This window comes from Balaenoptera musculus, chromosome 2 (assembly GCF_009873245.2).
Source record: "Balaenoptera musculus isolate JJ_BM4_2016_0621 chromosome 2, mBalMus1.pri.v3, whole genome shotgun sequence".
NCBI classification, from domain to species: domain Eukaryota; kingdom Metazoa; phylum Chordata; class Mammalia; order Artiodactyla; family Balaenopteridae; genus Balaenoptera; species Balaenoptera musculus.
Genome location: NC_045786.1, coordinates 81,121,348 through 81,149,000, shown reverse-complemented (window position 1 = coordinate 81,149,000; position 27,653 = coordinate 81,121,348). Strand labels below are relative to the sequence as shown.

Here is a 27,653-nt window from a genome sequence, read left to right as displayed (position 1 = left end):
CCTCAAGGCAGTACAGCTTTATACCAAGACATATGGGCTGGCAAGTGAAGCCAGACTGGATTTCAGCCCCATTTGCTCTCTTGGGCAGGTGCCCTTGTGCAATGTGCAACCTACACAACCATACGTATCAGCCCTTCACAGTGCGCTTCTGTTTCCTAGCTCAGTTGGTCCATGTAAACTGTTTGAACCTCCTAACATGGGCATAAATCTTAACAGTGTTGACAAAAAAAAATAATTAATCAATATTCAATCTAAAAAAGAAATAAAGTATTTTATTCGAGCCAACCTGAGGATTATAACCCAGGAGACAATCTTTCAGAAAGCTCTGAGCACTGTTCCACCTGTTAGAGGTCAAAGCACAGTTACATAAGTTTTTAAGACAAAGCGCTATACGTCAAAGTAATATATTGACAGTTTACATAGTCCAACAAGACAAGTAGTGGATCACTGTGACCCTTTACAGGATTAAGGAAGGAAAGTTATCTCTTAAGCAGCTACCTTGCTGGCACCAGGAGGAAATTGCTTTTTTGGGGAGGAGGGGGTGGGTAGGCATTTCTGTGTCTTCTAAGAGGATCTAGTTAACGTATAATGCAGATGCACAACGCACGCTAAAGGGGACAAGGTTGTGGCTCAAATGGCAGAGAAAATTTTATGTTCAATTTTTCTTGTCCTGCCTTAAAATAATTTTATTTCATCAACAGCATAGCTAAGGAACTGGCCCAGAACAAAATAAATCTGTTAGAAAAAGTAAATATGAAAGATGCGTTAGGAACACCTACCTGGTCTTCTAGCTTTTTCTGCAAACGCTGAACTCTGTAAGTAAGCTGAATGTTGATCACAAATCGTCGGATATTTTGGAATCTGCGTCTGACCAGCCACGCCCGGGCATACTTCTGAAGGATCACAGCCTTGTGTTCCTCCAGCATCTTTAAAACAAGATTTTGTGAAATGCAAACTGGGTCTCTACTGTTTTTCTCATCAACTCTTCCAATGTTGGGAGATGTAACTACCAAAATATTCCTACAGGGTAAAATATGAATTTCTTGTAATCAACCCACAGAGCACATTACCCATCTTTTTTCAGATTCTTTTTTACATTGTAAATTACAATTATTTACATTGTAATTGTAATTATTTACAATGCTGTGTTAGTTTCAAGGGTACAGCAAAGTGATTCAGTTATACCTATATATATATTCTTTTTCAGATTCTTTTCCATTATAGGTTATTACAAGATATTGAGTATATAGTTCCCTGTGCTATATAGTAAGTTCTTGTTGTTTATCTATTTTATATATAGTAGTGTGTATATGTTAATACCAAACTTAATTTATCTATCCACCTCCCGCTATCCCCTTTGGTAACTAACCCTAAGTTTGTTTTCTATGTCTGTGAGTCTATTTCTGTTTTGTAAATAAGTTCATTTGTATCATTTTTAAAGATTCCACATATAACTGAAGTCATATGATATTTGTCTTTCTCTGTCTGACTTACTTCATTTAATATGATAATCTAGAGGTCCATCCATGTTGCTGCAAATGGCATTATTGCATTCTTTTTTATGGCTGTGTAATATTCCATTGTATATATACATATATATATACATATATATGTATCTATATACACACATATATATATACACACACACACCACATCTTCTTTATCCATTCCTCTGCTGATGGACATTTAGGTTGCTTCCATGGCTTACCTATTGTAAACAGCACTGCTATGAACATAGGGGTGCATGTATCTTTTCGAATTAGAGTTTTCTCTGGATATATGCCCAGGAGTGGGATTGAAGGATCATATGATAACTCTATTTTTAATTTTTTAAGGAACCTCCATACTGTTCTCCATAGTGGCTGCACCAATTTACATTCCCACAAACAGTGTAGGAAGGTTCCTTTTTTCACCACATCCTCTACAGCATTTATTATTTGTAGACTTTTTAATGATGGCCATTCTGACTGATGTGAGGTGATACCTCATTGTAGTTTTGATTTGCATTCCTCTAATAATTAGCGATGTTGAGCATCTTTTCATGTGCCTATTGGCCATCTGTATGTCTTCTTTGGTGAAATGTCGATCTGGGTCTTCTGCCCATTTTTTGATTGGGTTGGTGTTTTGATATCAAGCTGTATGAGTTTTTTTGTATATTTTGGAAATTAATCCCTCATCAGTAGCATCGTTTGCAAATGTTTTCTCCTACCTAGACTTTTGAAACAATAACCAAATCCCACCTGTAGCGGACATGTACGAACAGACATTCACATCCCAGAAAGCCGCACCTTTCGATACCTCCTCCTCGCCAGGAATCCGCGGGTGTAGGCCTGGATGGTGATGGCGGCCACGCGAATCAGTTGGTACAAATTGCGGACAAGATACGCACGACAGTACTTCTGAATGATTATGGCTGCCCACGCTTCTTTTAAGGCTGTGGCGGTAACAGCTTTCCTTGGTTTAAAAGAATGTAGAGAAAATCTGTTACCCACAGGGCACTGACACCTACTCCAGAGCAGCAAGCTTGTGCAACACCTCTTAACTAAGGCATATTCAAATGTTTTGCAAATCTACACATTAAACGCTGTAAGTGGTTTATGCTAATGTCTACTCAAGATCAGTGTCATTACCTCTCCTTTCCACCCTGATCCGAATGTGGACCTGCTCCAGGAACGGGGCACCACGTGGGAACTGCCACACTCTTCACATTCAGGCCGATCACCCCACTGTCACTCACATACCCACAGAGACCGTGACAACACAACTGTGCTTTGGCAATGCACTCGCTCATTCATCTAGTCATTCTTGTGGGAAATCACGCTGGAGGCTCTAGATCAGGGGTTGGAAAACTATGGCCTGGGGGCCAAATCTGCAGCCTCCCACCTATTATTGTCAACTTTTGTTGGAATGCAGCTGCAACTATTAATTACAAATGGCCCATGACTGATTTCACGTTACAAAGGCAGAGTTTAACAGTTGTGTGAGAAACCACATGACCCCAGAAGCCCAAATATTTGGCCCTTAACAGAAAAAGTTTTTCAAAGGATCTATCTGAAGGACTGGGGGTGAACACAAAGTTCTTACCTTCAATGTTTACAACCTCATGAAACAGACAGACGTAGAAATGGTCAAGTGGGATAAGAAGAAAAGTAAAATAACTACTAAAAGATCTGTAAGATCGATCTTATTGAAATATCATTCTGCTTGGGAAGAGCTGAGATGTCAGCCAGCCTTGATGGAAAAGTAGGATCTCTGTAGACAGTGAAGGCTGGAAAAGGCATTTCAGACTAAGGGACCAGTGAAGGCGTGAAGGCCTAACAGTGCCTGAAATATTCAGAGAAAGGGAATTTGTCTGGAATTGCTAGAATATAAGATACATGGAGAAGATTGGTAGTCTGTGAGGTGAGAAAGATAGATGGGGACAATTTGTTATTTAAAAAAAAAAAAAAAAAATATATATATATATATATGTATGTCTAGAACACCTACTATGTGACAGTCACTGTGCTGGGTCTTACGTATGGATGCAGTGGGAACCAGACAAGCATGGTCCCTGTCCTCACAGAGCTTCCATACTTATAACTGCATCCAGGCCATGGGGGGACGTGAATACCACGTTGAAACCTGAGTGCTCTTCTGTGGGAAACAGGGGCCGCTGGAGGCATTCACGGCAGGAGCAGGGCAGGCCCTGCTTTAGGAAGATGGGAGAGACAGGCAGCAGGTGGAGGGCTGTGCTGTACAGTGAACGGCAAACGATGACGAAGGCCTCGTCCAGGGCAGGGGCGCAGGAATGAAACGAACGGGACAGACACAAGAGGCAAGCAGGGAATAGAATCCCAGGCCACGGTGATTCCCAAATGGAAAGGGAGCATGAGTTTGGGGAAGAAGCTAACTGTGGAGTTCCCTGCCCTGGAGACTGCTGCTATTAACTGACACCAGAGGCTCAGGAGGGCAAGGCTGGCTGTGTTTCTGTGTAAGATGGTCGCCTGGGAGGAGAGCGGGCTGGGGTGGGGGTAGGGGGGTGGAACGGCGAGTCCCGTTTGGGGGGTGCTGAGATGAAGGCTGTGGTGTGTCAGCCACGTGAAGAAGCCCAGATGCTGCTGGAGGTCAGGCTCAAGCTTGGGACGAGGGAGGCTGAGCCCCACAGCCTGACCCTTAAACACCTGCGCCCTCAACTACCCTCGGAGCAAGCGAAGGAGGGAGGCAGGGCAGACACAGAACCACAAAATGCTGTCCAGGAGGGACGCCCGTCTTACTGGCCAGGCCAGCATGGCCTCCTGGGAGCACTCAAGGAGGGGCGGGGTGGGCGTGGCCGGCGGAACTGCCCTCCACTCAGGCAGCCCCACCCAGGGGCTTAGTGCCTGCGGGCAGAGCCTTGCCATGGTCCCCTCAGGCGTGGTTTGCCCCACCACCTGCAAGGTAGGCTGGTCACTGGTGTCTCTACTCTGAGGCTTCACTTGGACCTTGATCACCTTAGGTGTTTTCAGTTCCCATGGACCAGCGGCCCAGCCCCTCTACCTGGTCTCACCAGGAACTCTGACCCTCTTCAGCAGCACGCTGATCAGGGCTTCCTCTCTTCAGGGTCCTGGTTGTCACCTCTGCCACGTGGGGACAGCAGGCAGTCAGCACCACCTGCCCCCGAGGACACACCCATCTCACCTGGAGGCTCACAGCCACCTCGGGGGACATATCTGCACCTGGGTCCCAGAAGAAAGGAGGCCCCGCCCCCCGAGGTGATGGCGAAGAAAGCCATATGATGGCACACGTCTTCTTGGTTCCAACATACCTCACAGTTTGCTGACCCCGGAAGTACTGCTGGATGATCAGGGCCGCTCGTCTCTCTCGGAGGAATTTTTTTCTCTGGAGCCAGCCACGGATGTGCTTTTGTATCACAACACAACCCTGCCTCAGTTTATCCAACCGGAGTTTCTCTAAATAAGCCACTTGCCCTGCTCTGAAGAAAATTTTGGTTTTACCGAACTGGTACTGATTAGAATCCTGGAAGAGAAAAATGACGTAATCAGAAACAAAATCTTTCAGATTTTCTATAGTATTCAGAAAAGATGTTTAGAGATCCAAACATGCCACCAACATTGTTATTCTGACATCTCTTTGACATAAAGCAGAAAAGCTCTGATTATGACCTAGAAGTTTATATTTTGTCTTGTTTGTTTAAAGCTTCTTTCTGGAGAAGAAATGGACTTGAGGGTGAGGCATCCGTCAGTGGGGTGGGAAGGGGTGTGTGCGTTGTTGGCTGGGCTGCCGGGGAGCTCCAGCCTTTCACAGGTGGTTTGCACAGAAGAGCAGAGGCACCTGGAAAGGCTTGGTTTCTGTCTTCCTTTGGCTTCTCTTCACCACCCCCTTCCTGGCCATCATCACTGCTTCCCCACCTCTTTTCCATCACAAGTCATGGCTTCAGCAAACCTCTAAGTCCACACCGAGGGCCATGCCTGGAACCCCCGGCTCAGCGACCGTCTAGCTGACTGCGTAATGAAAGCCTGGCCCGCAAAAGCTCCCTAGGCTGTGGGAGAACACAGCAGGACAGGAGGACACGGTGGCGGTGGAGGCCAGGGTTTGAATTCGGGTCCCTCAAGGTGACTCCTGCTGTCAGGAGATGATGCCCCATGAGCAGGTCTGCTCTGATCTCCTTAGCACACAGACGCTCGGGGCACGTTTCCTTCCTGCTTAGGCATTCATGACAATTACAGCCCTGAGACAGAGGCAGAGATGAGGAAGGTGTCTGCGAGCCCGTGGTTCCAGGAGAGAGCAGGACTGACCTGGACGAGCCTGTGTAAAATCACTTTGCACACCTCCTTTTTATCGCTGAATGAAAGCTCCTGCTTGGTCATGAGGATCCCAAAGCGGCTGTAGAACTCGATGTACGTCCACCTGGAAAGTCAAGGCAGACCTAAGGAGGCGGGCCGGAGGAAACGCATGCTGCCTGTGGACCCCAAGGGCTTACCTGCCACTGTTCTGGGGACAATGACCCTGACCTTTGACCCACTGCCCACAAACCTCACCTGAGCACACCTGGATGGTTTTGCGCCCTGGATGCTTCCTGTTAACGTTCCGTTCCGACAGCTGTCTCCCCCTCCAGCTCCCTTTCTCAGGGGCACTGGGGAGGCAGCGGGCGACCCTCACTAGTGCAGAGATGAGGGTGGGGTGTGAGGGTGGGGACGGTGGCCTCTGTCCCACATGCTGCTCGTTCATCTGGCCTTCCCACAGCACAGCGGGACATCTTATGAACATATCTGATGAAAACGCGGCCGCCCCTCCCTTGGATCTCAGCACAGACCTGAAGTTGGGCACTTTTCCCCCCAAACAAGGAACTGACAACGTACCTAGAAGGGTAGCTCTGCGCACTAATGCGAATGGTTTCTAAAACGCCACAGGCTCGCAGCTGCTGAACAATTCTTTTGGAGTCAAACCTGAAAGAAGACGATCTGATCATGTGTTAAGCCATCGCAGTTGATAAACAGGCCCGTGAACAGTGTAGCGGACCTGCCCCAACTGTGAGCTCCTGGGCAACAGGATCTGCCTGTGCAATCCCCGAGCCCAGCAGATACTTAATAAATGTGTTGCATGTCAAATGAAGATAGCACCTCTGTGAAACAGTTCAGAAAGCTTCACTTGAGGACACGGGGAAAGGAGCAGCTGATTCTGACTGAGGGAGGCAACAGGGAGAAGCCTTGTGGGGAAATGGCCTTTGGGCTGAGCTTCGAATGGCAACCAGAGTGGAAGAACTGTCCAAGCTCACCCGTCCCAGCGCTTACTTGTTGCTGAGTTCCCTTTATAAGACACCCCACAGGTGGCCCTCTGGCTTAGGCCTGACCCTCTGAGGACACACAGACACAGTCACCACCTCCAGACAGACCACTGCCTTAGACACCTCTCAGGTGGAGTCAGCTAAGAGGCTCTCTACAACTTCCACTCGTGGCTCTGGGCCTTCTCCCTGGGGCCCCAGAGAACAAGTCTAAGTAAGGCCTCATGGCACGTTGGAAGACAAAACTTCAGACCCCTCTACAGCATTTCTCCTGCAAACACATACAAATTCTTACCATCAAGGAAAATGTTCTGGCTTTCTCAGTTGCATAAGCTTTAGCTGTAGAATAATTCTTTCAAATCTAACCCTTTTGCTTAATCCCGGAGATGAGACGGCTTAGCCAGAGGGGTTGTGCTAACATTATACGTAGAGGGCAGGCTTGTTTTGAATCATTTAAAAACCCAGAAACAGTAAAGTTCACGACAATTGCAAGCAAATTCTCCAACATCACGACAGGAACCGTTTCCTCGGTGTTTCTTGCCCCCTCTGTTGCAGAAGAACACTTACTCAAAGGGCAGTTTCTCATCATTTGGTTTGATGCATCGAACGTAGTGGGGCATGGTGGCATTGAGGGTCTCCATGAGCAAGTACAGAGAGCTGCGGAACTAGGAAACAAGGTCAGGTGACAAACATCGTGCTGAAATTTAATGCTTAGATCCAGGTTAAAAGGGAAAAAAAAAAAGGTCCAACCTTACTGTAAAGCAATTATACGCCAATAAAGATGTTAAAAAAAAAAAAAAGGTCCAACCTTGATAAGTTACTCAAGAAGAGGAAAAGTTAACTTCATGCATAAACATCTATTATGAAAGGTTTTAGTCTGTGACTGGGTTTATCAGCATATCCTGCTCTTGTGGACAGAGCAGTTCTCCATCCAATACTCCCAAACAGCAAAGGACTTTAGTGACTCGGGTTACTGTGCAAACATATGGTTTGCTCAGATGTGTGTAGCCTTAGAGGCTGAGGCACTATGATGATGAACGACTACTTTTCTTTGCATGTGCATTTATATTAATAGACTTGAAGAAACCCAGTGCCCGTGTCCAGGCCCAGAATGGGTCCCACCCACCCCTGGCTCCCCGCCCTCAGCCCCCTCGCCCTCAGAAAACTCTCTCAGTACCTTGCTCCCCACGGTGCTCCGGAAATGCTTGTTGTTCGGCTTGATGACTGGCTTTGCAGATTTAACTGTGATCGCTGAACCGAAAGGTGAAGAAGGAACCGGATTTTCTTGAAAAAAGTTGGCACAGAGATGAAACTGGGAAGAACAAAGAGGGTTTCAATGTCAAAAGTATTCGCCCACAGTCCTCAGCTGGAATGATCAAGGAAATGGTCACAACAACCCCGTCTAAACCAGTGGGGGGTAAAGTAACAATCTTGGCCAAATCTCAGTTCCACAAGGGGGTCGTCCTCGCTTGGGATGACTGACGGTTTCTTTCCCAGGAATGGGAGCAGAAAGGAAACCATGTGAATGTCTGTATGTGGGTATCACTCCAAGTGTCAGAGTAGGAGAAGCATTTACTCTTCCTCTCTCTGCGCCTTGGCTCACGTTGCTTCTGCACTTTGGAATCTCCTCCCTCCTAACCCCACGTTCTCATCCCTGCAGATCCAAACCCTACCCATTACTCAAGGTGCTATTATAATATTTTCTAGCCCCACCCCCTTCACAATAACTTCCCTGGTGTCCCAGCGCAAATTAATCCCAACTTCCTCTGAGTTATCTTAATCTTTGATCTGTACCTCTTTTAAGACACTCACTACTTTCTACCTTGCATCACTTATTTCTTTAAATGTCTTATCTTCCCTCTTGGAGAAGACCTCGTATTTTCTTCTTTTAAATCAGACATTGAGAATCTTCTTTGGGGGAGAATTCCTGCCTGATGCATTCTGTAGCCGCTGTGGAACAAGTGAATCTGAAATTCCCAGGCCTCTGACAGCTTGTGGGCTTAGTGCAAAGACCCATCTGTGCTTCACCACGATCTGTGCCCCTCTTCCAGACTGGACCCCAGGTAAACAATTGGTGAAATACGTCAACTAATTTTGTACACAAATACAGGCTATTTCTACATTGAATTCTCTGTCATAAATCAATTTTAATAACTGAAGTTGCCATGGCCTGTGATTTACTTATGACCATTAGTGGGAAGTGCTCAGGCTCATTTGGGAAATTGTCAAAATACTTGAGCATCTGGTGCTCTGTGATGACCTAGATGGGTGGGATGGGTGGGGAGGGAGGTCTAAGAGGGAGGGGATATATGTATACTTATAGCTGATTCACTTCACTGTGCAGGAGAAACTAACACAACATTGTAAAGCAATTATACTCCAATAAAATAAAATTTTAAAAAAAGAGAAAAAAAAAATACTTGAGCACCAGCAAAGGACTGGGGACCTTCTAAAAGAAGGAAAATAAATATGATAACCAAATCGTCACAAAAAATGAAGGACTGTGTATGAAATATCCTTTTTCTCAAATTTTAAGAATTTGAATTCTTAAAATTCTTAAATTGAAAGAAATGTTTAAGGAGGAAAAGAAAAAGCCAGAAGTCACTCTTATGGTGACACTTCATCATACAGAACCGTGGATTCAAGGAGCTCACATATGCAGAGCAGCACTCCGCCTTGCTTTGGTTTTCTCTGAGCACTTACTTAGCACTACCTACCATTGCTTGCTTTCATGTGTAAGGCATGTTGCTCCCTCTGGGACGTGAGCTCCATGAGGGCAGGAACCCTGTCTGCCCTGTTCACTGCTGCATCCCCAGAATCTAGGACAGTGCTTGGCACATGATAAGTGCTGTATAAGTAAGTGAACTAATAAAATGTGAATTATGATTCTTTAAATGATTGTATTATCTGTTCTTCGTCTCTGTCATCTGCATATTTGATTTCTGATTTTGCATATAGTGGAAATTTGCATGCTTTCAGAAGCTAGAAACATATTTTAGTGCCAATTCCAAAATAGTCATTTTTTGTATGTAGGAGCTACAATTCGCTGCTACAAGACAGTTAACACACACACACACACTTCTTACTCTTTCCTGAAACACAGCTAGATCCACGTCAAGTACACAATGAATAACATTAACTACCTCTTAGGACTTTACAAACCTTGCTGGCTCTCAGGATTTCAACCAGCATGTCATAGACGGTGTCTCTGTTCTTCTCAAGGAAACCTTCACATTTATACTCTACCTATGCAAAGAAAGGAATTAGTTCCAAAGAGGCAAATGCAGACAGCGTCTAAGTACCATAGGTTTCTTTTCTTTTTAAAGAAAGATTAATGAAGGGGCTATAAAGGCAATGTTTTAAAAAGAGACTCAGTTTCTGTTTGTCACAGCAACACCAATACAGAAAGCTTAGAAAGCTGGGAATATGTCATCTGATGCAAAGCGCCAGGCTCTCCCACTGCCTGGACTTCTCACTGGCCGCTGGTCACTCTACACTCACCCATTAGTTCCCACTGGCCACAGGTGACTGATTGTTCCCTGTAACATGTGCAGCTAATACAAGAAGACCTGGCTTAGGGTTCCCTTTGCCTTTGAAGCCACCAGGAGGAGGAAAAAAGCTCAGTGGTGTCCTTTGAGTTCAAACAGAAATGTTTTCCTGAATCAGCACTAATGTGGTAGAAAGGAAAGAAAAACTGACCAGCTGATCACAAAACCTTCCAGGACCACAAAACCCTTAGAGTCAGGTTTAGAGTGGGTCAGTGTTTGCCCTGATTGAATTTGGCTTAGAAAAACCCTCTATGCAGCCCTTTCTGATTCATAAGGCTTCTCAAATCCCTCAAACAACAACATATCCAGGGTGGCTGCTTAAACATTCAAATCTCTGGCTAATCACAAAGCTACAGTCATCAAAACAGTATTGTACTGGCATAAAGACAGACACATAAATCAATAGAACAGAACAGAGAGCCCAGAAAAGAACCCACACTTTTATGGGCAATTAATCTACAACAAAGGAGGCAAGAGTATATAGTGGGGGAAAAGACAGCCTCTTCAATAAGTGGTGCCAGGAAAACTAGACAGCTACACGAAAAGAATCAAACTGGACTACTCCCACACCATGCACAAAAATAAATTTCAGGGACTCCCCTGGTGGTGCAGTGGTTAAGACTCCGCGCTCCCAATGCAGGGGGCCTGGGTTCAATCCCTGGTCAGGGAACTAGATCCCACATGCACGCTGCAACTAACAGTTCGCATGCCACAACTAAGCAGCCGGCCTGCCACAACTAAGACCTGGCACAGCCAAATAAATAAATAAATAAATATTAAAGAGTTAAATGTGATCACCTTTTAGCGCTTAGAGTTTTTCAGATAGGCTCCTGAAGAGATGCACATGAAATGAGTGATGATATATCAAGTTATAGTTTCTAGTTGTGGCCCTTTATAATTTCACAGTTGTGATCCCAAGGGGAAAAAAAGGATCAGACTTCATGTAAAGCACATATGGGATTTACTTCAAGAGACCCTCTCTATAGTACATGGTTTCTGTATGTTTAATTCTTGTCACCTGGCACTTCCAAGAAGACCCTCTTAAAAGAACTAACAGTGCAGCATTCTGTGTGTACTATGGATTGGTGAGAAGAAACCATACACACTGTAGGGTCAGCTTAGGTTCTCAATTTCATTAGCCAAGGAAATAAAATTGTTTTGAGAGCGAGGCAGCTGTGCTTAGATGCAGAAAATCAGCACACTTTGCCATGGTCCCCAGTGCCCCCAACAGAGGCACTCAGGTACCTGCAACCCTGTCCCTGCAAACAGTCTCCTGGGATCGGGAAGGCTCTATATTTGTTACACCTTTGCTCGTTTGTACTAGTGGCTCACACACCAGCCTGGAAGAATTTATACAACAATCCATGTGCTGTACTCACAAGGGCGTGTTTCCAGACAGGATTAAAGAGTTAAATGTAAGACCTGAAACCATAAAACTTCTAAAAGAAAACATAGGCAGTACGCTCTTTGACATCGGTCTTAGTAATACTTTTTCATAAATGTCTCCTCAGGCAAGGGAAACAAAAGCAAAAATAAACAAATGGGACTGCATCAAACTAAAAAGCTTTTGCACAGTGAAGGAAACTATCAACAAAACGAAAAGGCCACCTATTGAATGAGAGAAATTATTTGCAAATGATATATCTAATAAGGGATTAATATCCAAAATATATTAAGAACTCCTACAACTCATCTCCAAAAAAAGAAACAATCCTATTAAAAAATGGACAGAGGATCTGAATAAACATTTTTCCAAAGAAGACAGATAGCCAACAGGCACATGAAAAGATGCTCAACATCATTAATCATCAAGCAAATGCAAACCAAAACCACAAAGAGATATCACCTCACACCTGTCAGAATGGATAAAGTCAACAAGACCACACATAACAAGTGTTGGTGAGGGTGTGGAGAAAAGGGGACCCTCCTGCACTATTGGTGGGAATGTAAATTGGTGCAGCCACTGTGGAAAATAGTATAGAGAGTCCTCAAAAATAGAACTAACATTTGATCCAGCAATTCCACTCCTGGGTATATATCTAAAGAAAACAAAAACACGAATTCAAAAAGATACATGCACCCTTATGTCCTCTGCAGCACTATTTACAATAGCCAAATCTCTGGACTATATATTTTAAAATGTGATATATATTCTTCATAAATAAAAAAATAAAAATTTACAAACTGTGAACAAACAGGCTTCCAGGGGTGCTGGAATATGGAGGCAGAGAGGGTGTTCAGGGACCCCAGGGCAAGGACTCTGCTTTGTCCCCTGGGTAGGAAAGTGTCCTTCCTGGTGCACAGTTCGGGTTATGAACCAGGAACGCTGGCTGTCTGGAAACACGCCCTTGTGAGTACAGCACATGGACTGTTGTATAAATTCTTCCAGGCTGGTGTGTGAGCCACTAGTATAAACGAGCAAAGGTGTGACAAATATAGAGCCTTCCCGATCCCAGGAGACTGTCTGCAGGGACAGGGTCGCAGGTACCTGAGTGCCTCTGTTGGGGGCACTGGGGACCATGGCAAAGTGTGCTGATTTTCTGCATCTAAGCACAGCTGCCTCGCTCTCAAAACAATTTTATTTCCTTGGCTAGTGAAATTGAGAACCTAAGCTGACCCTACAGTGTGTATGGTTTCTTCTCACCAATCCATAGTACACACAGAATGCTGCACTGTTAGTTCTTTTAAGAGGGTCTTCTTGGAAGCGCCAGGTGACAAGAATTGAACTTACAGAAAGCATGTACTATAGAGAGGGTCTCTTGAAGTAAATCCCATATGTGCTTTACATGAAGTCGGATCCTTTTTTTTCCCTTGGGATCACAACTGTGAAATTATAAAAGGACCACAACTAGAAACTAGAACTTGATATATCATCACTCGTTTCATGTGCATCTCTTCAGGAGCCTACCTGAAAAACTCTAAGCGCTAACAGGCGATCACGTTTAACTCTGCTCCTCTGGCCCACAAAGGTGATTACAGCTGTCTGTCTGGCTGTCCCTCCACTGTCCCCGTGGTCACTCAGGCACAACCAGCAGACCGACCCCCAGCAACAGCCTCTAGGACAGGCAAGCACAGGCTGTCCCCGTGAACCCCAGGCGCCGGCCAAGCCACTGGAGTAACACCCAACCCGGCAATAACACAGAGGGCAGGAGTTTCCTTACGGAAGGAAAGCAAGATGAGAAAGCATGTTTAGGGCAGGTGGTTGTGGTACATTTTCTTTTTTTTTTTTCCTTCCGTTTCCTAAGCTTTCTGTAATTTCATTAAAAAAAATTTTTTTTTTTACTAAACATTTTCTTCGTAAGAAATTGGAGACATATAAAGAAAATAAAGATCACTTAGAAAACCCATCGGGGTGGGATGGGGAGGGTGGGAGGGAGGGAGATGCAGGAGGGAGGAGATATGGGAACGTGTGTATATGTGTAGCTGATTCACTTTGTTATAAAGCAGAAACTAACACACCATTGTGAAGCAATTATACTTCAATAAAGATGTTTAAAAAAAAATTTTTTTAAATAAATAAATCATATTGGAAACAAAAACAAAACAAAACAAAAAAAAAAACAAACAAAAAAAAAAAGAGAAAACCCATCATCTTGAGTCAGTCTCTGTTACCAATGTAAAAATATATTATGACAATAAGAAAGGAAAGGGTCAGCAAAAAGATATTCCTTTCAATGTAGGAAACAACTATGCTGTCTTGATTATAGCAATTTCACGGAGAAAATAAACTGATAAAAGGTTAATGAAAAAAATAAATAAAAATAAATTTAAAAAAAAAAGGTTAATGAACTCACAATAAGCCCCAAATCAGAAATGAGGTCCATTGGCAACACGTGTATCTTTAAAGCAGTACAACTGAAACGCATATATTTTGTGATAAGGACAAATTAAGAACTGTTACGCTCACACGGGCGCGCATACACACAGGTATCCTTCATCAAAGCTACGTGCTAAGCGTGATGGTCTGACCAGCAAAGTCCCTGGCCTGCTTGCTCCTCCCAGGAGACAGCTGTGGGCCAGGGGCAGACAGCACTGCTCCAAACTCTCACTGTACCTTATCAGCAAAGTGCTGGATGATAAAGGATGTGTTTGACATTCTGGGTTTTTCAAACAAAGCGTTCTTGTTGACAAAATTATTATACAGCTTTTGAAGCCAGTTTTCATCAGTCCCATGTGGTAACTGGAAGAGAAAAGCCAACCAAATAGCAAGTAAGAAAACAGAGGGGAGGAAAAGTGCTAATTCTAAGAAACCAAGATGAGTTGCACCTCAGAGTGAACTGCTCTACATGACAGGCTTCTGTTTCAAATGCAACTCTCGGCATAAATCTGTCTTTGATCTTATTCTTTAGAGTGATATTTAAATGGACATATCGATGCTCTTTTAGAAGAACAAAACGTTATCGATGAAAAGGAAACGGTCATATAATGACATAAGAATGAAGGATTTTATTTCTGCAAAATTGGCAGTATTTTAACATTTCTTCCTCCCAAAATTATGTGAACATGATTTTTATTCTTGGTTGAATGGGGGAAGATTAGAACCCAAATGTAGTCCTCCCCACCCCCTGCCTCAGGAAGACAGTTTTTCTTTTGTTTTACTGCCTAGTTAATAACTACCTCCTTGAACTAAGATCTTACCTACTTAAACTAAGCTGGTTGCAAAACTTGTTCTTGATACTGGTGACTGTGAAGCTATCGATTATATTCAGCCTGAACTCTGTGAGTCTAATACTCCATATAGGGGATAACTCTGTAGAGTGGGTACAAATATTCCTAGAGGTTACCCTGGCCTCTGCACCGTGCCCCCAGTAGATCAGTCCAGAATGTTTGGCCCTGATGCCTGTCTTTTAATCTTACATCACTGCAGGGGCTAAAGCATAGGTGGCACCAGAAAGGATAATCTGTGAGAAGAACCATGGAATTGAGAATTCTAGGGAGAAAATACCAGTAAGTCTTCAACGTTACAAGCATTTGGGGCTGGGGGTGGTAAAAATAAATCTTTGGAAAAGAAACAAGATGTGTGTTTAAACATTAAAATATAACCTTTAAACCAAAAAAATGAATACTGTCCTAGGGATTATTTTTTCCTGTGGCCTGACGAAGGACACTGCTAGGCTGACTCACTGTAAAGTTTTTCCTCCCAGAGGGTAATAATAATAGGAAAATTCCTAGAGACTCTTTTCTCAATTGTATGATGTTGATTTTTCAGCTGCACCTCCCAGTGGGTGACTCATGGAATCAGGAAATAAGAGAAAACTCAGTTCCTATTAGTCATTAACAACTGGTGTGTAGTCACTTGCTGTTTCCATGTCCACTCTGTATATACACCTAGGGACAGCTTCAAAGGGCTCCTCCCTGCTGGACATGACCTAAGAGGTCATGCATGCTACCCAAGGGTGGGCTACACCTGCTGAGGGTGGGAGGTGCACCGGGCCCTCTGAGGTTCCTGCTATGGACTGCTGTCTCAGTATTAACATCCAACCAAGTAGTAACACGTCAGGAATTTACATGTACATTAAAAAAAATCCATTTTGCAATATGCTCATCTATTACTACTCAGAAGTTGAAAACAACAATTATTTTAAAAAGTTACCAAGCATTCTTCATCCAGTAACTCCAAAATACCCATTTTTGCTTCAATCAGGTCAATAACTGTTTGGTTGTCATAAAAATCTATCAGAGTCCAAGGAATATCTTCCTTCATATACTCTTCTTGTTCAAGTTTAAAGACATGCTGGAAATCCAGAAGTCAACATAGAAAGTAAAAGAGAATATTAGAGTGTGCTTCTGAAGAACAGGACATAAACATTTGGAAAATGTAGATATATGACTGATTTGAATGTTTATGGAAGACCCTGAGGTGCACGCCACCCTCCTTACCCACGATCAGTGCTGCTGAGGTCCTAACGTGGGTCTAGCTGTCATCTTCCAGCCCACTCGCAGGGGGTGCCCACATCCTGGGGAGTAAGGCCTGAGCCAGCCTGCCACCTTTAGCACTCAGGGTGGTCCCGGAGCCCCTTCCTGCTCAGTCACTGCTGCTGTCCAAGGCAGACCCAGCCTCTTTGGCCGGGTGGGAACCAGCCCACCTGAGAATGTTGGCTCTGGGGCTAGTATGAGAAGCTAACAACTTGGGGAGCTTTGTACATTACTTGTTGGGGCCATGAGGGTACCAGGGAGGCTTCCCAGAGGGCTGGCTCAGGCTCATCCTGGCTGCAGGTGGCAGAAGGGGGAAGGGCTACGAGGAGAAAGGCTCCCACAGGAGAACCCCAGTGGGAATTGCACAGAAGCCCAATAGGTGGTTGAGAACTGAACAGCGCCCGTACAGGCCACAGAGACAGCACAACAGTGATGGGGGGTGGGGGTGGGCAATGGATGGGACTGCAAAGGACAGCAGAGGGGAGATCACACCAGCCCCCTGTGTACCCCCAGAGAATCTCAGACCTGTGGCCTTTTCCTAGGGGCAGTGAGGACCCACGGAGTTCATGATGAGACCTAAGTTCTGGAAAGATAACTTGGTTTGGGGGTGGGGATGGCTTTGAAGAGGGCAGGACTGGAGGCAGAAAGCCCAGTCAGGACTCAGCCCGGGGTTCTGTGGAGGCCGGACACTGTGCCAGGAAGGTGAGCAAGAGCAAAGAGGTTGGGATGAACGTGAGGCTCAGGACACTGGGTCAGGGGTGGTGCTTTAATCACAAGAGGGAGCGTAGAAGGCAAGGAGCCAAGAAGGGGAGGTGGCAGGTTCACTTTGTCACTGCTGAACTCCCAGAGGCCACCCAGATGCAGGGGTCCAGCAGCAGCCACATTCATGGGACTGGAGCTAGCAGAGGGCTCACTAAGGCTTTTATGTTGATATTTTCAGGTTTTACCTCTTCCAGGAGGGTCTGCACATTGATAGATGACTCAACCCCGGCCCCCAAAAAAAGTGGGGCAGGGGAGGAGGATGAAGTGGAAGAGGAGGAAAAGCAGAATTAAAAAAAAAAGAGAAAAATGGAACTGCAGCCTCTGACATGCTACTTTCAGGAGGTGTCTTGCACAAGTTATTCTGAGGTTGAGGTGAATGTGTGTGTTGGGGAGGAATATGGCACTGGAGTCCTGGGAGGGGCAGGATCTACAGATACAGTTCGACTTCAGGTGAGTTATGCTGCATACCCACTTGGAATAAATCTTTAGCAGTTTAGCAGTTATTAAATGCTAAACTTCCAGGGAATCCTTGAGAATGTTAACAGAATACAAATTCGCAACAGGGTGAAATCTTATGCTTACACGTGACTTAATTCTGGAGCAAGGACTAGGAAAGCAAAAAAACATTTACTGGGTATGATTCAACGTTAGGTCTTCTCCTTACAAGAATATTAGGCAGATACTACTGACCTGTTTTCAAAATGAGAAAAATGAGGCTCAGAGAACCCAAGGTCCCAGAGGAAGGAGGCGGTAGAGCTGAGACTCAAAACCAGTTCAGTTTGAGCAAAAACCCACGCTCTCCGTGATGTCACACTATCTTCTCCTCATGAGTTGTGTGGGAGAAGCTGAATTTCAAAGGACAAGCAGGAGTTCTCCAGGTGAAGATGAAAGGATGGGGAAAGGACAGGGGCAGGTGGGTTGTGGCAGAGAGAGCAGCAAGAGCAGATACTGAGGCTCTCAAAGACTGGAGCCTTCAGGAAACTAAGGAGTTTGGTGTGGCTGCAGGGGGCGGTGGTCGGTGTCCAAGAATGGCAGGCGATGAACTGAAACAGAAGTTGGCAAGTGGCTCCACAAAGATGAAATAGGATGGGAAGGTGCAGTTTCAAGATATGGCCACAAGATGGTGCAGTGACCCAGCATGTGAGTGATCCAGCAAGATTTGAAGAGGGAAAGAACTAGACTGAGCCTCTCTCCATGGTCTGTCTCTGTCTCTGTGTCTCTCTCTCTCTCTCTCTCTCTCTCTCTCTCTCTCTCACACACACACACACACACACACACACACACACACACACACACACACACGGCTGAGAGCTAGTTTCAAGAAGGCAGAAAAGTCACTTACCAGGTTAAACTGCTGTTGCAGCTTTTCGTTAGCATAATTGATGCAAAACTGTTCAAAGCTGTTCGCATCAAAGGTTTCAAAACTGAAATACAGTTTAAACAAGTTAAGATATAACTTGAAGGATATATACATTCATTTATAGGTTAGCATTTTTTTCACAGATTTTACAGTTTAAAAGTTTTCTATGTTTTCTGCAAGTTTTAAATATGCCTCAAAGCTTCTGTTTTAAATATCCTAGCATTCAGTTTATAAGTCACCTTTTTCCAGGCTGCCCCAGGAAGGCATCTTGGGTGTACAAAACACCTACCTGAGGCAGGCATTAAAATAGGCATGGTACAATATGGCATATCATTTCATCCACACCATAACGCTGACATCAGCATTATTATCCTCACTTTATAAGACTGAGAAGGTGAAAAATTTGTCCGAGGACAAACAGTGTCAGACTGAGCTGAGCTGACCTGACGGTAACACTTACGTTTCCAGTGAAAAAGCAACGCTGCTTCCTGTTGCCCCACTCTTTGCTGCACGCAGAGGCAGCACGGTTTTGCCTCCCAAGGGGTGCTTTCATAGTCCTTGGAGGAAAAGGGCAAGGCCATCTAATACCCATAGCCCAGCAGACCCCTTTAGGTCCAAGGCAGACAGCCCCACCTCCATTTTCAGACTTTCAGTGTCTGTCTCTGGAGCTGCAAACTCACAAGCTGAGGGGAGACCAGTAGACGACAGAACGGGGGGCAGGCTGGAACTGTGCGGGGCCCACGATAACCAGGATTGCCCAACGGGCAGCTGCTACTCAGCTCCAGCCAGCTGTGGCTGTGGATTAATGCAGGTCAGGATGTGAGGCCACCTGATTCTCAAGAGAATCCAGAAACCTGATTTTATGTGAATTACCCCACTCTGTGATGTGGGCTGAACAAAACTGGGCCACCCAACCCACCACCTGCCCAGATGAGCGCCCCTGCCAGGAGGAGGCTGAGTACTTCAGGTGTTATAGCATTGATGGTCATCACCTCACTTAACCCAACACCGCCCTAGGTGAAGAGCTGCCCTGACCCCACTGTTACACACGAGGGTCAGAAGAGATGGTGACCATTGCAATGTGGTGCCAGACATGCAATTCGACCCCAGCTCTTGGTGCCTTAGTCTAAAGCCTTAGTTCTTAATCGCTCTAATCCCGAGAGGTTCCTGCCAGCTCCAACCATGGGTCCCCTGGGAATCTCACTCGACCGAGCCCGTTTGGCTCAGTTTAGAATTCCTGGGGAGGTGAAGGGCCCGGACTGTCCTCTGGGCAGCTGCAGGGTGACTTGGAACAGGAGCAGAACCCACAGTCCTGACAGCCCCATACCACATGCGCCCTGGGTGGTCCGGAGGCTCTGTCGGCCTGGACATTGCAGACAGGCCACGGCTGGGCCTGGAGGGGAGACAAAAGGGCCTCATCGTGCCCTGCAGCCCGCAGCTGGGGCCAAAGGCTGGACTTCCTAGGGCAGGGGCAGAATGTCAAACATCAATGACTGTTTTCCTGTTCACATTTGAACAATCCTTATGGTTCTTAAAATATCTTCACAATCTCTTCCATTTGACCTTTGTAATAACCCTGCCAGAGAGGCCCCCTCCGAAACTGAGGTTCAGAGAGGTTCTGTGACTTTCTGGGGGCCACACAACAGCTGTGGTGCAGTGCTCACTCCCTGCGGTCTGACTCCAAGCCCCAGGCCTTTCCAACTCTGGGTCTAGAGAACATAAATACCCAACTGGCTGGGGAACCACAAGCCTCCGTGTTTTTCCGAGCTGAAATCTCAAGGCTCATAGCTTTGGCTTTAATTGCCTTCACAGAGGGTAACTTTTCTTTTCAGGCTGTCTTATTTCTAGGTCCCCCTGAGCTCAGTTCTCTCAACAGCTGCAGGTGTGCATGCACGAGGGCTGACCTAGACATAAGCATACTGGAGAAAGGTGTGAAAGGATTCGCCCCAGACAGTAACACTCTTACTTAAAGAGGAGAGCTTATTTTTTTGGAGGGATGAAATGAATTCATGGGTGGCAGTGAGCATGTTACTTTTTAAATTTCCAAGGAGGAATTTAATTTTAAAATATGAATTTAAAATCTACTCTAACAAGTTCTTAAAAATTTACAATTACTCCTGTCAAAGATTTGCCCACTTAGCCAAAAATTCAACTTCCTTATGACAGCGGTCTATCAGCCTGCGGATCTGACGCCGGCCTGCCATTCTCCTGACTCACTGCTCCCTGTTCTCAGCTGCCCCCTCTCTTCTTCCCGCCCTGCTAACCTGCAGCACATCCATCTACTTATTCCCTGCCCAGAAATCATCCCAACCTCTAAGTAAGTATCTGCCTGCCCCCTCCACTAAAATTTAAAGCCCTAGAGGTCAGAAACCATGTCTATTTTCTTTACCAATCACACCTGACATAGTTCCTGGCACATGCATATTTGTTCTTGAATGAAATAATATATTCTTAAAATAAAGGGCTATTTATTGTAAAGACATTTTAAAAACACAGAAAAGAATAGAAAAAATATAACAGTCACATTTCCACCACAATGAGACAGACTATTGTTAAGCAGGACTATTCCCACTTAAAAGTCTGCTTAAATGACTATTGGCTGCTCAAATCCTTTTTTTTGAATGGACAAGGTAAATAATTTATTAGACTACCCCAGCAATGTATCACTAATTTATAACTGTTGACAGATACTATTAATTGGGAGTCATACGTACAGTATTAACTTAGAACCTAAGTTAAACAAGGAACTCCCCTGAGGCACAGCCTCACATTAAATAGCTGTGGGAAAAGCTATTTCTCTCTATATGGGTAAAAAAAAGTTCAGCGGCCCCTTCTGCCTGCCCTCCCAGCAGAGCCGGCTCTCCCCTCCAAATGGGAAGGGGAGGGTGAGCTGCTTTTCCCGGCGTGTGGCGGGATACTCCCCAATCTGGGTGCAATAGTCCGTGATGCCTTCCCTGGGACCATCTGTCCCTCCTCCCCCTGAGAAACCAGGGCTGGTCCTGGGAGGGGGAAGGGGTTGGGCGCCCGAGGCCAGCTGCTAACAAACAAAAGCCCGGGTGCTAACTCCCTCATGCTGGCCAGGCCTCACTCACTCTTCTTGGCTATTCTACAAGTGTCTTTAGCACAAGTCTGACCTGGAAAAGCAGGACTGGGCAATGAAAAGAAGCAAGAAAAAAACCACAATGTGGGAACTTGGTCCCCCAAATGTATTAGAATTCTTGGAGAATGGGGCAAACACATGACCCTCATGATCCAAGAATGGAAGAGGATTTTAGGTGTGAGGAGGCTGGTTGGTAAAAGCCCTGGGTTTGAGTCTACCTCTGGCCTTGTGAGTGTGGGCAAGGTGCAGGACCGCTGGGGCTGTTATTTTCACCCTACGAAATGGGAAAGGTATGTCAGGGCTCTACACCTCACAGGGCCTCTATAGGGAAACAGAAGTGGGTGAGAGCCTCATACAGTGCTGGGTTTTCCCACCAGCAGAGCAACTGTGAAAGAGTCTTCCTAAGGCTTAGTTGTTTCATCTGTAAAACGAGGGTAATTACAAGGTTGTTTGAGGAATAAGAAGGTGCACGGAGCCCACTCAGCATGGTAGCTGGCATGTGGCTCTGGATGTTGGCCATTACTGATTTAGAATTTATTTAATATACCCTAGAAAAAAGACACTGTAGCCCAGGAGACTGTATCTAACATCCATATATATGCAAAAAAAGAGAACACCATCTTTCTGATCACGTGAAACACAAAAGAGCAACCAGAACAAAATGATCTAAAAATAACAGGCATTCGACATTTAAATGAGGAAAGACAGGCTCACTGAAGAGACTCTTACCCATAAATGTCCAAAACACCAATAAAAGTGTGCTGCTTGCCTGAAAACTGCAAGGCTTGGTTAATTCTCTCCACGATGAAGTCAAACAGCTGAGCGTAGATCTTTTTGGCCAGCGCGTCCCTGGCGTTGATGGCCTGGGACCTGGTCATGGGTTTCACCACCGTCTCGGAGTTTGTGATGATCTTGCGATTACACAGCCACTGAGCGACTCTGCCACTCTCCAGGCCCAGGAGCTCACAGAACACCTCCAGGTGACTGTCGTGTTCCTTCAAAAGCAAGACACAAGCCCCGTCAGGGCCATCGGGCCATCTAAACCAGCACTGGCCCACTCAGCCAGGCCCCTCGGCCTCTGCACGACCAGGCCTCAGGACACAGAGCCGGGTCTGGGAGTGAAGCAGGAGGGCCTGCAGTGGCACGCAGCCTGCACCTGGTCCCTGGCAGGGCACCGCTGTGGTGATGCCAGGCAGTCCTGGGCTTGGTCCCATCTGGATTTTCGTTCGGGCCAAAGAATGTCAGTAGTGATTTAGGCCACAGAAGCAATCCTCTCCCCTCTCCTGTGCACGTGGACACAGCCTTGTAGCCTCTCTTCCCTTCGCATCACATCCAGGCCACCTGTCAGAGGCTACACTCACGACCTCTCCCTCCTTGTGTTGTTGGGATTTGCCCGGGGGGGTCTGGCCCAGGAGGTACCTAGGTGTCATTGTCAGAGAGAACACGGTGGGATCCCTGGAGTAAAGTAGCTTCCCAGCCAACTTGAGGGCTGTGGTGGGGACTCTTCCTGGACGTACAAAGTGAATCTTATTTCTCTCCCAAGCCTGGGCAGGAGAGCTGCCCCACTGGCCAGCAGGCAAGGAGAGTTCTGCTCCTGTTTGTCTTCAGGAAGCACGGACTAGGGGTCCTTGTCACTAGGCAAGGAGATGTGATCCCATGTGACTGCACACCATCATTCCTCTCGGGAAGGGGAACTTCTGAGGCAGGCTGATCTGTAGACACCATCTCAGCCAATCGGGGGAAAAACCACATGATTGCATTTAAAAAGCATCAGATTACAGTGGCGATAACAACCTATAAAGTCCTGCCGCCAACCCACATCCCTTCTGACCAAGATCACAATAATATGAAGCCTGTCTTAAATGTGCCTGATTCCCTCCCTGGGGGAGGGAACTGGCAGAGCCATTGGTTTCCTTCCTTCTAAGCAGGAACCAAACCTTCTGAGTTAAAAACATTCAGCTACAGGCGCAGCTACCGGGGGAAATGCAAAGGGGCAGCAAGTTTTAAAAAGTAAGCTGGCTTCATCTGATTGAATTTGCCCAATATTTCAAGTTCTTGATGCAAATGACTGAAAATTACAGGACTGATAATTTTCTACAAAGATTTGACATCTTTTTTGTGGAATCTGTCTCCTAAGATGGATAGACAAAGGATTTTTAGTCTATCAATTTTAACTCCTCCTCTAAAATACTACCTTCACAACAAACTTCACAGGACAGAGTTCAAAGCAAGGGCATTTGCTGGGTGGAAGTCATGGGAGTTTCAGAAGAAAAAGCGCAGCAGCCCATTTCTGGGGTAAATGAGCCAGTATCCAGAGGGAGAACCACACCTACACACATTCCAGGCCTACCATCACCTTTCTCCAAACTTCCCAGTCCTTTGTGAACTGACTGACTCTGTCAGGGCTGGATATTGGTGGGGATGGGGGCGGGGCGCTTAGTGTAGGAATCTGAGGAGAGGGAGGAGAATTACCTCCTGGTCATAAGGCAACAGGCCAAAAACACACCCTTCATTTCTGCTCAGCGCTCTCTCCCCTTAAACCACAGGTCCCAGAGCTGAGAAATTACCAGGTGTACAAAATTAACAATTGTTCCCATCCGTTGTTTTGGAGACATGAAAGTAGATATTCTTATGGACTGAATGTTTGTTTCAGTCATATGGAAAACTCATATGTTGAAGCCCTAACCCCCAATGTGATGGTATTTGGAAGTGGGGCCTTTAGGAGGTAATTAGGTTTAGATGAGGTCATGCGGATGGGGCCCCCATGATAGGATTAGTGCCCTTATAAGAAAAGAGACTAGATATTGCTGTCTCTCTCTGCCATGTGAGGACACAGCAAGAAGGCAGCTGTCTGCAAGCTAGGAAGAGGGCCCTCACCAAGAGTTCAACCATGCTGGCACCTTGATCTTGGACTTTCAGCCTCCAGGACTGTGAGAAAATAAATTTCTGTTGTTAAGCCACCCAGCCTGTGGTAGTTTGTTATGGCAACCGGAGATGACTAAGACACACATGTTAATACAAAGTTTTAACGATAAGAAGATTTTGCATTTCAGAGAAATTTTTAACTGTGTGACTGTCCTCTTTACATGGATATTGTTGAGAATAAGCAAACACATACCCCACCAAGAATCACCACTCATAACATTTGTTGCTAAAGAGACACACACATAAACTTATCTTGTGTCCATTAAATAAAGAAATCCATCACAAAACTTACAGGGGAATATATTTCCATAGAGAGCACCACTGGTGTTTGAATCAGGCATGTGTCAGGAGGTAGGAGGTGTCCTTTCTACTTAAAACTGTCCAGTGCCCTTAAGGCCCTGCATGATCTGCACCTTTCCCTCCCGCCTACCCCTCATTTTTCTGGCCTCATCTACCACCCCTCCTTTCTCTCACTCTTTTCTGCATTTACCAACCTTTTGGCTATTTTTCCAATAACACTTCCTGCCTTAGGGCCTTTGCACCAGCTGTTCCCTCTACTTCAAATGTTCTTCCCGAAGTGTGTGTGTGAAGTGACACAATTCACTTCCTTATGGAATTAGAAAGGCTTTCTCTGAATGCCAGATACAAAAGGCACAGCCCCGCCCCACCCCTACTCTGCTTAATTTTCCTTTTTAATGGCTATCGCCAGCTGCCAGAGCCTGTAACTGTTTATTGTGTCTCCCCCTCCTCCACTTCCTTCCCCCAGATCATAAGCTTCATGAAGGCCTTCTGATCTTGTTTTGTTCACTGCTGTTTCTCCAGAGCCTATAACAGTGTCTGGCAGAGTAGGCACTCAGTAAAAATTTGTTGAATAAAAGAAAAGCAGAGAATGCATTTCCCCCTTCTCTACTGTTGCAAGGGGAAGAAGCTTTACTCTTTGAAGGTAACCCATGGAAACTCCTACCTTCCTTGTTCCTGTTAAACTGGTCTCCCCAGTAGGCCCAATGTGCCTGGTGCTAAAATGCAAAAGCAGGGTAACCATGAGAGGTTTCTACTGATGATCGTCCCAACACAGGAAGGGTGAAACAAACACATATCTTACACTGACCGCCGATCTCTCATTGCCCACTGCTATGATCTGCACATTGCCCAGATGCAGGATGGCTGCCAGGATCTTAAAAACATCCATCTGAAAATCTTCCTTGAAACCTGAAAACAAAATTTTTCCCAAATTAGGAATACTGCATTTCTTCTCTTGCTCAGTTACTAGTAAGATAAACACCTGAATTCTCTCATGACACTCTAGTACCATCAGTGCCAAGAGCTGGGACAGGGAACAATGAGTAGACCCCAGGGAAAATCTAGTTCACTGTCTTTCTAGTTTGACGTGTGCAGGCACACAATGTGAGCTGTACAACCCACCAGGTTTCCCTTTTGCTGCGGCTGCTAGGAAGTTCAACACAAAAATTAGTATCTGAGTAACCACTTCATGTTGGGTTCCTGGGAGAACCAGCTCTCATTCACTCTGTGTGCTGTGCTTTCTTGATTGTTAATTTTTTTGTTTTGCTTTTTGCTCATAAGTTCTCTGGATGCTTTTTATGGTTTGTGCTGGAAGGATTTCATTTGCCCCTCCAGCTCTACACCCTGTTCTCTGCCGCAGGAGACTGGCCTGTTTGGACCAAGGCAATGGGCTCTGGTGGGGTTTGACCAGTGGGGACCCTGGCAGGAGATGAGAGAGCAGGAGGAGACAGGTGCTGGGTACATCTCCCCATCTCTTTCCCTGCAAAGTTGCCTCAGGCTGGCTGTGTTGCCGACTGACAGAATGTTACTGTTCCGAGTCATTGCTGACTTTCCCCAACCTGCCCTTCAGGCTCTGTGCCTGAACAAAAAGGGCTGCTGTTTCCAGGTCCCTACTGCTCCTCAGAGCCCCCTTAGCCCCATACAGTTTGTAGTTGCTCCCTTCATAAATAAACCCTCCTCCTTTTATCCTATTTGAATGTGCCCCATGTTTCCTCGATGGGACCCTGACCAATGTATGTGGAGTATCACTTGTGAATGAAGAATGTTGCCTGTCATATCAGCAAACAATGGATGCTGTGGCCATCATACCATCAGCCATTATCACTGCCCCCAACAGTGTACCCTGAGGGGGTTCAGGATGGAGAAAAGCAGGATACAGGTCCTAAGTAGCTAAGGTGCGTATCAAAGGAATGATTTCAATGAACCCAGACTCTTGTATCTTCCCATAAATAGAAAAGTGCTAAATTCCTTAATTTGAGATGTCTGGTTTTCTTCAATTAACAGTAATCTTTTGATGTTCTGACTTAAAACTCCTACATATCCTGGCTCCTCCCTTACCTCTTGGGAGCGGTCCCTCAGAGCTAGCTGAGAGGCTGTGTGCCAGGCTTAAGTCCTCAGTTTTGTCCTCCAAATAAAACATAATTCTCAACTTTTAGGTTGTGCATTTTTTTCAGTTAACAGGAGACCCTCGACTCCTCCAGCAAAAGAGCAGCAGGCCCTACATGCCCAGTAAGAGCCACTGCAGCCACCTGCTACTTCTGACTTGAGGATATGTGGAATATCTCAATAGCAGCTAGGTCACGTTCTTAAATAATTTCCAAACGTGGAGAGACTTCTCTCTACTAAGATTACACAAAATCAAAGTCATAAAAGATTTCAAACCTATGGGACCTAATTAAACTTAAAAGCTTGGGGCTTCCCTGGTGGCACAGTGGTTGAGAATCTGCCTGACAATGCAGGGGACACGGGTTCGAGCCCTGGTCTGGGAGGATCCCACATGCCGCGGAGCAACTGGGCCTGTGAGCCACAATTACTGAGCCTGCGCGTCTGCAGCCTGTGCTCCGCAACAAGAGAGGCCGCAATAGTGAGAGGCCCGTGCACCGTGATGAAGAGTGGCCCCCGCTTGCCACAACTAGAGAAAGCCCTCGCACAGAAACGAAGACCCAACACAGCCATAAATAAATAAATAAACTAACTCAAAAGTTAAAAAAAAAAAAAAAAAGAAAAAACCACCCAATCAAAATATGGGCGGAAGACCTAAATAGACATTTCTCCAACGAAGACATAGAGATGGCCAACAAACACATGAAAAGATGTTCAACATCACTAATTATTAGAGAAATGCAAATCAAAACTACAATGAGGTATCACCTCACACCAGTCAGAGTGGCCATCACCAAAAAATCTACAAACAATAAATGCTGGAGAGGGTGTGGAGAAAAGGGATCCCTCTTGCACTGTTGGTGGGAATGTAAATTG

The 27,653-nt window shown here is 45.6% G+C and overlaps 1 protein-coding gene across 4 annotated transcripts in view; it reads right to left on the bottom strand.

Annotated features, from left to right (window-relative positions):
* The window catches only part of MYO5C (myosin VC), a 113,058-nt gene that overhangs the window by 52,916 nt on the left and 32,489 nt on the right, over positions 1-27,653 (bottom strand). For all 4 annotated transcript variants that reach the window (XR_005018751.1, XM_036843419.1, XM_036843420.1 and 1 more), the window contains exons 9-21: positions 25,477-25,583; positions 22,179-22,444; positions 18,332-18,413; positions 15,905-16,045; positions 14,366-14,491; positions 9,926-10,009; positions 7,941-8,075; positions 7,331-7,428; positions 6,342-6,428; positions 5,778-5,889; positions 4,787-4,998; positions 2,289-2,454; positions 780-926 (exon numbers count right to left, since the gene is read on the bottom strand). Coding sequence is in view for 3 of the 4 variants with exons in the window: in XM_036843419.1 (XP_036699314.1) it covers positions 780-926; positions 2,289-2,454; positions 4,787-4,998; positions 5,778-5,889; positions 6,342-6,428; positions 7,331-7,428; positions 7,941-8,075; positions 9,926-10,009; positions 14,366-14,491; positions 15,905-16,045; positions 18,332-18,413; positions 22,179-22,444; positions 25,477-25,583 (1,763 nt within the window). In the remaining variant the exon portion in view is untranslated. The remainder of the gene's footprint in view (positions 1-779; positions 927-2,288; positions 2,455-4,786; positions 4,999-5,777; positions 5,890-6,341; positions 6,429-7,330; positions 7,429-7,940; positions 8,076-9,925; positions 10,010-14,365; positions 14,492-15,904; positions 16,046-18,331; positions 18,414-22,178; positions 22,445-25,476; positions 25,584-27,653) is intronic.